Below are 9,808 nucleotides of genomic sequence, written 5' to 3'. Positions count from 1 at the left end.
AATGAAATTGAGTCTTCCACGATCTTGGAAGTTTAACGTAAGGCAAAGGGATGTAACTCATTTTATTTACGACGAAATCGTCAGTCAAAATAATTCATAAACTTTTTTGATTGGCTTATTAATAGGTCGTCAACTCATTTGCATATCTTTATAAATTCATAACTTTTAGTTCACTCACATGTGACCTCAAAGCGGGTTTCGTTAGATCTCCCACGCGACATATCAGAAACAGGAGTGATGAGAGATCGGTTTTTAATTAGATTGAATAAATCCTATACCTAGTGTGAAAACTAGTGTGACAATTTTACCATTTTGAATTTATTGTAGATAATTTTTGCTTTTTAAAGTTTTTTTTCCATTATGAATATGAAAATCTTGTTTATTGCTTTTTTACCATTTCTCTCCATCTATTACAGTTATACAATAGCTGAAAACAAGAATGTGTCCCAAGTACATGGACGCCCCATCCGCATTATCATTTTCTATGTTCAGTGGACCGTGAAAATGGGGTAAAAACTCTAATTTGGCATTAAAATTAGGAAGATCATATCATACGGAACATGTATATGTGTATACATGTATAAGTTTCAAATTGATTGGACTTCAACTTCATCAAAACCTACCTCGACCAAAAACTTAAGCCAAAAACTTAAACCTGAAGCTGGACGAAGGGACGAACGAACCAACTGACGCATAGACCAGAAAATATAATGCCCATAAATGGGGCATTAAAAAGGGGGATTCAGGGGCATTAACACTTCCCAGTAGTCAGTTGTGGATTCAATAATGTAACTAATTCATTTATCTTTATTTGCTGAACATTTTTGATAATTATTAGTGCATTTAGTCTATCTTTGTTTCTGCCAAAAACATCACAAAAACTTTCTAAAATGTATCGCTAATGAGCAAGATTCTTTATATAAGAAGTTAATTGAAATTTTTAAGGATGTCTGTGCTTTACATCTTTTCTCTATCTGTAATGATTTCTGCACCAAATGGATAATTTCAAACATCAAAATAATATCTGTACCTTTCGAAAATAGAATTTAGATAAGCAGTGTAACTTGTCTAATCCGACACACTGGGGACCAGAAAACAAGAGGCTCTCAAGAGCCTGAATCGCTCACCTTAATTCTTTTGGTTAAATCTCTCATCAATGATTATTTTGGCTTTTCAATTTATTTAAATGTTTTTTGGATCGTCCTATTTTCTTCAAAAGCCATTCATTTCTGGGTCTCCTTCTCTTCAATCTAAGTAAGATTTGTTGGGGGGTTTTCCACACTATAAAAACAAAATGAATGATGTGAGGGAATGTCACTCTGGTCAACCCCATAGGGGAATGACGGCTTGAAGCCGTCTTTCCCCAAAAACGTAAGAAGATGTAGCATAGTTGCAAATTAAACAACTATCAATCAGATACCAAATGATGTAAGTAAACTATAAAAGGCCACAAAAAGAAAAATGTGAAACAATTTAAACTAGAAATTTAAGGGCCATAAAATAATAACCCAACAAACAACAAATATGATATACAGTAGCAAACGACCACAACGGAATTACAGGCTTCTCACTTGGGATAACTTTACCTTTTTTCAATCAGAAGAAATTATAGAATAACGCTAGATTCCTTTAAAAAAAATATCATTGTAGTTCCTTGTTGTATATTAGAAACTTCTTTCAATCCTTATATAAAAAAGTATGTCAAACAAAGGTTTATTATATTTAAAACAATGAAATATGTGACAAAATAGAAGTACTTTTTGACATACATGCAACAATATAATATCACAGATTTTGATCCAAACAATATAACTGAGATCATCTAAATGGTTTCTTCTGAGGTATATTCATCCTGTCTTTACTACTTGACCTAGATCTCACTAACTTTATTTTACCCACACTCCCATCAGACTCGCAGTGTTCATTTGTCTCTTGTGGTTCTGATTTTAAATACTGTTCAGATGTATTGTTTATTTTTGATAAACTACCTGACCGCCTTAATTCTAATGTTCTATTTGGCACTACTAAATTTGGAACATAATTCTTTTTTGTTTTTGTCTTTTTTGGTTGTTTTGACAGACCAACAGGTGGTAAAACATCCAATGATTTCTGGCTTTCAAAAGTGGGAGTTTCACTTTCCTTTGGCATTTCATGTAAATTGGCTGTTTCAGCCTCAGTTTCACTGTCACTTCCTGTTTGGTTATCCATTTTAGTTTGATTTGTATAAATAAATTCCATGTTATCAAAAGTAGGAGGGCAGCTAGTGTCAACATTCCATTTATTCCTGTTTTTCAAATCATTTTCATCATCTTGTTCAGAAGTGTCTTTGTCAATATATTCAGATTTCTCTTTTTCCACAGAAGGAAACTCTACATGGTCATTTTCTTTGCTAGTTTCTCTTTTTGCTACTGGTGAATGTTTACTCTTTGTTTTACTCACATTTTGTTCATTTAAATAATTATTTCTCTGTGGAGATATTTTATTAGTTCTCTTATTCGTATCATTTATATCTGTTCTTTCAGTTTCTACAAAATGTTCTCTATATTTGAGTTCTTGTTCATCTAGCAAGTTCCGTAACTCTTGTTCAAGTTGTTCCTGTTCTTCCTTGAGATCAGTCCTTTGTTTTACATTTTTATCTCGATTTCTCTGACATTTAGAGACCAATTTGTCTAAACTATAAAAGAAATCCTCACCAAACTGTGTCAGGGCTTCAGACCCTGGAAATATATAACAGATATATTCATCAACAATATAATATATCACCCTGTAAATTGATAGAACAAAAAAGTTAAGATTTAAGTCTTTGTCCTGAATATGCATGAAACTTTTGCCATTGGACATTAAGAAAGCAACAAAAAATCAATCAATCAATCAATGGGGAACTTATGTCACTTGCTATAGCTATAAATCCAGTGCAAACTTTAGAGGGTGATGTGCAACTACAATTAGAGTTATGAAGAACCAATCCAGGAAACACCTCACAAGACAATGAATGTGTGATGACTAGGCTACGCAGATGATATAAACTGTCATTGGTAGAGAGCAAAACTTATAGTGTAGTCACAGTAAATACTTTAGATTGTCTGTCTAGGATGGCAGACTTTTGAGTAAACAATTGAAATTTCATTTTTTTTCTTCTTCTAGAAAATTAAATTTTAATTTGTAATATGCTGACTTTTGTTATAATAAATGTGATATTTGAACATTCAGAACAAAAATATGTGATATCTAAGCTCTAAAAGCAGTCATTTTTTGGGGGTTATATGCTAACAAACATACCATCATCACTTTCAGATAATTGTTCAACAGCATTCTCCAGCTATAAATACAAAACATATTTGTTCATGCATGTGACCACAACATAAAAAAGCTATAGTAACATTTAAGACTAAATAACTAAAAAAACGCCAAAATCAAACATTCAGAAAGATAATAAAAAGTAAAAGAAATCAAACTTGATGCTTTTCAGTCAATAATTGTGACATGATTACTGACAATTTATCCATTGATAATTTTTTTTTTATTTAAGGAATAACATAAAAAAATGTGGTGCACACTGAATTACGGGCGTAGCAGGTTATTAAACAGTGTGCACCACATTTTTTATGTTATTTCGAATAGACTGACAAAATATTACAGTTATTTCTTATAATTTAATTCTAAATTCCATTTTAAACCGACGTAAATCATGAAAAACGTGATAAATTGTGTCTATAATATGATAAAAAAAAACTACGTCAGCCAATCAGAAGACGCGTTACATCCAAAATTAAATTATTAATAATTAATCCAGATTGGTTTTGAAATGTACAGACATCAGATTAAACTGCAGTCCATTAAATCAATGCAAGTTATATTATTCTAGGTCTGTTTTTTTTTTGTTTGCTTATAGATATTACGCTTTTTTTTATTCTATTAAATTGCTAAATATTTTTTACATAAACGAAATACATTTACATACTGTATTTGCTGTTTCCTCTCATGTGCTTATTTAAAACAAAAAAAAAAAGGATTTAATTCGACTTTATTTAACAAATATTTAACCCTAGATATGTGACTTTTCTTCGGACATCTATTAAAATTAGTATCATTCACATAATACATAATTTAAAATATCAAATATAACTAACACACAAAGTCGAATGATTTGGTTGAATGCAGTAAAATCCACAAATGAAAATGAATACTTTATGAGATATCAGTATGTTAAAACATCTGTAACAATATCTGCATGTATGATACTAAACCCCTAATGGGAGGGATTATGCATATTCTTCATATGATGAAGAAATAATCTTTTTTATCAGTTTAATTGAGTTCTGGAGCTGGCATGTCAGTAGCTGCTAGTATTCCTTTGTTAATTTATGTATTATTGTCATTTTGTTTAGGCCACACCAATTTAATTCCTTGTTCGACGGACCCGTCCGCACCTATTTTTTTCAAAACAAAATTTTGTATTTTTTTTTATTTTCCAGCTTCCTGTATCCGGAAATGTAATCATGTCCATTTCCCGTAATGTTTTTTTTGTAAATATTATGAAAAGATATTAACATTTGTTTTTAAAATCAATCTAACCTGTATATAACGATTTTAAACCTATAAGCACACCACCACACTGTGTAAATATCTGTGACAATATTTGTTTCAGCATTAATCCCAAGTGGGAGTGCTCCGATATAAATATACAACAGCGGAAATACCTGTACAGAACAAAACATTGGTTTCTTTCCTCCTTACTTATATTCCCTATCAAAAAATGTTCGTTGTTAGAATAAAGTACAAAGAACTTCTGAAGGATTTGCCTTCAACTGCAATTATATTGTATGCTGGTGTAACAAAACTATCCATAGCCACTGCATGTTTATGCACCTGTCCCGATTGATTCAGGGGCCTGTCGTTCAGCAGTTATCGTTTGTTGATGTGGTTCATTGGTATTTTCCCGTTAGGATATATATATTAGATCGTTGATTTTCCAGTTTGAATTGTGTACACTAATAATTTTTGGGTCCCTTATAGCATGCTGTTTAGTCTTGATGAAATCCCTGTGTAAAAGGCCGTACCTTGACCTGTGTTTGTTATTATCAGGTTGGGAACAACTCTCCCTCAGACAATGGGTCATTTTACTGATGTAGAAAGGAAAATAGAAATACCAAGGATTTGTATAGTACGTGCTTCTATACAAAACCTATGAAAACTTAGAATTTTTTACTCAAAAAGAGGGGAAATACATCATATTTTAAACAATTTTTCTAAAAGAGGGGTCCACTTATTTTGAATAATATTAAACTGTTAATAAAGTAAATGTGTTAACATGGTTAAAGTCCAGGAATATTACAAAATTCTTGGACATGTTTTGACCATTTAATACCAGATAGATATATAGTTCTTTGGGAAAATATGAGCCCTTTTGTATTAAAAAGTGTATTTTACTATATATATTATAACTTTAATATATTGACCCCTCATTAAAGGGATATTTATAACATTAAGGGGTTGTTCCCAACCTGATTATGACTAGCATGGAGAATTGTCTCATTATTAGTCACACATACATAGACCAGATTTTATTGTTCAATTATTTCATGGTGAACAGGGAAAAAATACTTTATAAATTAAAGAAATGTCAAAGTACAAGTGATAAATCAAGTTTTAATATTGTCAAAACCTACTATTTTATGTTTACACAATGTAATCACTCGCTTTACTTTTCAAGCTTTGCCTAAAAAATTTGCAAATTAAATATTTTTTTATTAAAATTTTCAAATTGCAAGCTCGCCCCAATTTTTGGAGTTAAAAAATCTGTAGAACAAGAAATTTAATTGGTGTGGCCTTAGTTTCTTTTGTTACCTATTCTGATGTAGGACTCAGACTTCTTTACAATTGAGTTTCACTGTGCGTTATGCTGTGTGTTTCTTTATTCTAAATTGGCTAGAGGTATAGGGGAGGGTTGAAATCTGACAAAACATATTTAACCCCACCACATTTTTTCACATGTCCCAAGTCAAGAGCCTCTGGCTTTTGTTAGTCTTGATGTTTTTTAATTTTAGTTCAATTATATGTTTTGGAGTTAAGTATGACGTCCATTTTCACTGAACTAGTAAACATTTATATTTAAGGGCCAGCTGAGGACCACCTCCAGGTGCAGGATTTTCTCACTGCCTTGAACACCCATTGGTGTTATTTGCTCTTTAATCAGGTTGTTTTCTCTTTTAACATATTCCCCATTTTCATTGTCAATTTTATGGTAAATATTTCTCGAATAACCTTCCTTAGGTGGTCTGTAGACTAAAAATTCTGGACGGTAAATCTGTAAAAACATTTGTGGTCACAAAAATAAAGATGTAAACTGTCGAATGGTGCAGTCTGTTTAACAAAACAAGTAAAAAAGTTCATTCTCAAATAATACTAACAGTAAAGCAAATTTTCTAACATCTATACACAGGCAAAGCAATGATAATGAAGCAATATTATAATACCTTTTCTGAGTTTTGTTTGAAGCAGGATAAAAATTCTTTCAAAGCCTTTTCTGATGCTGTATCTTTTAAATCATCATAAGTTTTTAAAACATCTGGAGAAACAAACAATATTATTAAGATCATTATTGAGAATCAAATGAAACCTGATTATTACTTTTCCCCACAAGTTTGAAATGAGGTTATTCAATGCAGTCAATTTTTATATTATCTCTGCTTAATGGTGCATGTAGGTTTTTAATACAAAAATATCTCTTCTTTTTAATGATACAATTCAACTTTACCACATTGTACATCTTTGTTTTTTTTTAAATCACCATGCACAGAATGAAACAGTTTGAATGTGATCTAATAGTTTGGTTTTTTTTATTGAAAAAAAGTGATGATGGATACGGTTTTGATTATTTTAAGCTTACTTCAGGTTTTGACAGCTATAACGAAATATAGTAAATACAGTCAGTCAAACCTGTATAAGGTAGTCACTCTTGGGAAGTATCAAAAGGGACGGTTCAAGAGAGGTTACCTTTAAAGTTAGGTTACCCCAAAAAAAATGATTCTGTGATCGAAAATGGTCAGGATCAGGGCAAATAGTTTTATCTTTTTCAGCTGGAGAGTTATGGTTCTAAGTTCAATGAAATTAAAAATAGCAGATTCCAGTGCTGTAAATGTGTTTGGGTTTTCAATGGAAATGGAGGGAAGTGGAAGACAAGGAATTCACATCATATTGCGGAATCTTGGTTTCAAACAGGTTTTCCTTTAATTTGGACTTCAATACTCAATACATACTTTTTGTCATGAATATTCTGGTAGTCAAAAACATTTAAAGGACTGTTGTTAACAGTTGAAATGCAGATTTCATACAAGGAATAGGTGATCGCTGACAGGTGACAGCTGATTTGAGTTAAATTATGTAGATAGTTATCAAAAGTACCAGGATTATAATTTTATACGCCAGACGCGCGTTTCGTCTATATAAGACTCATCAGTGACGCTCAGATCAAAATAGTTAAAAAGCCAAACAAATACAAAGTTGAAGAGCATTGAGGACCCAAAATTCCCAAAAGTTGTGCCAAATACGGCTAAGAGATTGCATTTGGGAGGGACTGAAAGTGATAACTTGAAGCAGCTGTCTGCTAAAATGAGGAAAGCGTAAATGCAGGTTTGACTGTTTATCATTTATCAGTACACCTTTTAAAGTATACAATAACTTAAGGTGGTACCCAACACTTGAACTCAAATTAATTTGGCTCGTTTAATATTCTTAAAATTTTGACAAAGTATTTACTTTGACCCTTTGACAAAAATATAAAAATTTCAAAAAATTTGTACCAACCGTTTTATCAGAAAATTTACACTGGTTATATAGCAGTTTGACAACCACTTATTTTGATTATTGAGAAGCTTAATATTCCCATAACAACACAACGTAATCAAAACGTTTAGCTGATTTTACAGAGTTATCTCCCTGTAGTGTTAGGTACCACCTTAAGATAATTGAACAATAAAAGATTATTGTATGATAATTAATACCTTTAAGTGGTGTTATTATCACATCTTTGGTGGATTCTTCAAACTTCTGATAACCACCTCTACAAAATATTTCAACAGTGACATTTTAAAGTTAAAATTATACTCATGATTTTCAACAGATTATTTTGTGTATCGAATTAAATATAAATTGGTTAGAATATTAAGACACTTGCTCAGATGTCTGTTTATTGTTGAAGATTGAATGTTCTTTGTGTTGTTAAGTAACTGTATTATTATGGTACACCAAAAATCTTCAATGTTTCTATTTGATGACCAAGTCCCAAACATCTTCAAATTCTGAGTGTTTGGTCAAATACAGTTTGAAAACATAGCATAACGATATCATATCACACATAGGCCTGAAATTTATGTTTTAGAAACCATAGACATCTTTTTTTTCAGAAATTCCATCAGGTTCCATTTTTGATCTAATTAAAGACCTTATATTTCAATGTTCTTTACAATAATGTGTGTACATACTAACCTAACAGCATCAAATAATGATTCAAGCTTATAAACGACCTTATATCTTTCTGTTATTCACCATGCTTCTATATCATACTAACCTAACAGCATCAAATAAAGATTCAAGCTTATAAACGACCTTATATCTTTGTGTTATTCACCATGCTTCTATATCATACTAACTTAACAGCATCAAATAAAGATTCAAGCTTATAAACGACCTTATATCTCTGTGTTATTCACCATGCTTCTATATCATACTAACTTAACAGCATCAAATAAAGATTCAAGCTTATAAACAACCTTATATCTTTGTTTTATTCACCATGCTTCTATATCATACTAACCTAACAGCATCAAATAAAGATTCAAGCTTATAAACAACCTTATATCTTTGTTTTATTCACCATGCTTCTATATCATACTAACTTAACAGCATCAAATAAAGATTCAAGCTTATAAACGACCTTATATCTTTGTTTTATTCACCATGCTTCTATATCATACTAACTTAACAGCATCAAATAAAGATTCAAGCTTATAAACAACCTTATATCTTTGTTTTATTCACCATGCTTCTAAAGAGATGATTTTTCATTTCCTATTGTTAATTATCCATTTTTAGATGGTGACGTTCCCTTGTCACCATCTTATGGTGTTTATATATCTCAACTTGTACGATTCGCTCGTGTATGTAACAATGTATTAGATTTTAGCGAGAGAAATTTATGTATTACTGAAAAATTATTACACCAGGGTTTTCGATATCACAAACTGGTCAAAACATTTACTAAATTTTATCACCGGTATAAGGAAATAATTCGTAAATATAACTCAACATGCAGACATCTTATACGTTCAGGTATTTCACATCCAAAATTTTATGGAAATATTCTTTATAAAGCACAAAAATGTCAGTATTCTCCTCAGAAACTAACAAAACCTTTAAATAGACTTATTAAAAGGGGATATAGTTACGATACTGTTGTCAGGTCATTAAAGATTGCATATTTTGGCTTTAACATTGATTCACTGATAGGGTCTTTGCATCGGAACTAAACACATTTATTTCTAAAAAAACAGTTGTTGGCATGACACGGGTTATGTTCTTCTCATATATTTTATGATAGTATGATACTAAACCCCTAACGGGAGGGATTGTACCTGATATTCATATGATGAAGACATAATCTTTCAATCAGTTTAATTGAGGTCTGGAGCTGGCATGTCAGTTAACTGCTAGTAGTCTGTTGTTATTTATGTATTATTGTCATTTTATTTATTTTCTTTTGTTACATCTTTTGACATCAGACTCGGACTTCTCTTGAACTGAATTTTAA

General features: G+C 31.1%; 1 protein-coding gene across 2 annotated transcripts in view; it reads right to left on the bottom strand.

Annotated features, from left to right (window-relative positions):
* Nucleotides 1–1,644: 1,644 nt before the first annotated feature.
* The window catches only part of LOC143073320 (uncharacterized), a 35,262-nt gene continuing 27,098 nt past the window's right edge, over nt 1,645–9,808 (bottom strand). For both annotated transcript variants that reach the window (XM_076248755.1, XM_076248756.1), the window contains exons 11-14: nt 8,004–8,062; nt 6,477–6,568; nt 3,280–3,319; nt 1,645–2,717 (exon numbers count right to left, since the gene is read on the bottom strand). In XM_076248755.1, coding sequence (XP_076104870.1) covers nt 1,819–2,717; nt 3,280–3,319; nt 6,477–6,568; nt 8,004–8,062 — 1,090 coding nt within the window. In that variant the 3' untranslated portion in view covers nt 1,645–1,818. The remainder of the gene's footprint in view (nt 2,718–3,279; nt 3,320–6,476; nt 6,569–8,003; nt 8,063–9,808) is intronic.

This window comes from Mytilus galloprovincialis, chromosome 4, assembly GCF_965363235.1.
Source record: "Mytilus galloprovincialis chromosome 4, xbMytGall1.hap1.1, whole genome shotgun sequence".
Taxonomy (NCBI): domain Eukaryota; kingdom Metazoa; phylum Mollusca; class Bivalvia; order Mytilida; family Mytilidae; genus Mytilus; species Mytilus galloprovincialis.
This window is presented reverse-complemented; position numbering and strand designations above follow the sequence as displayed.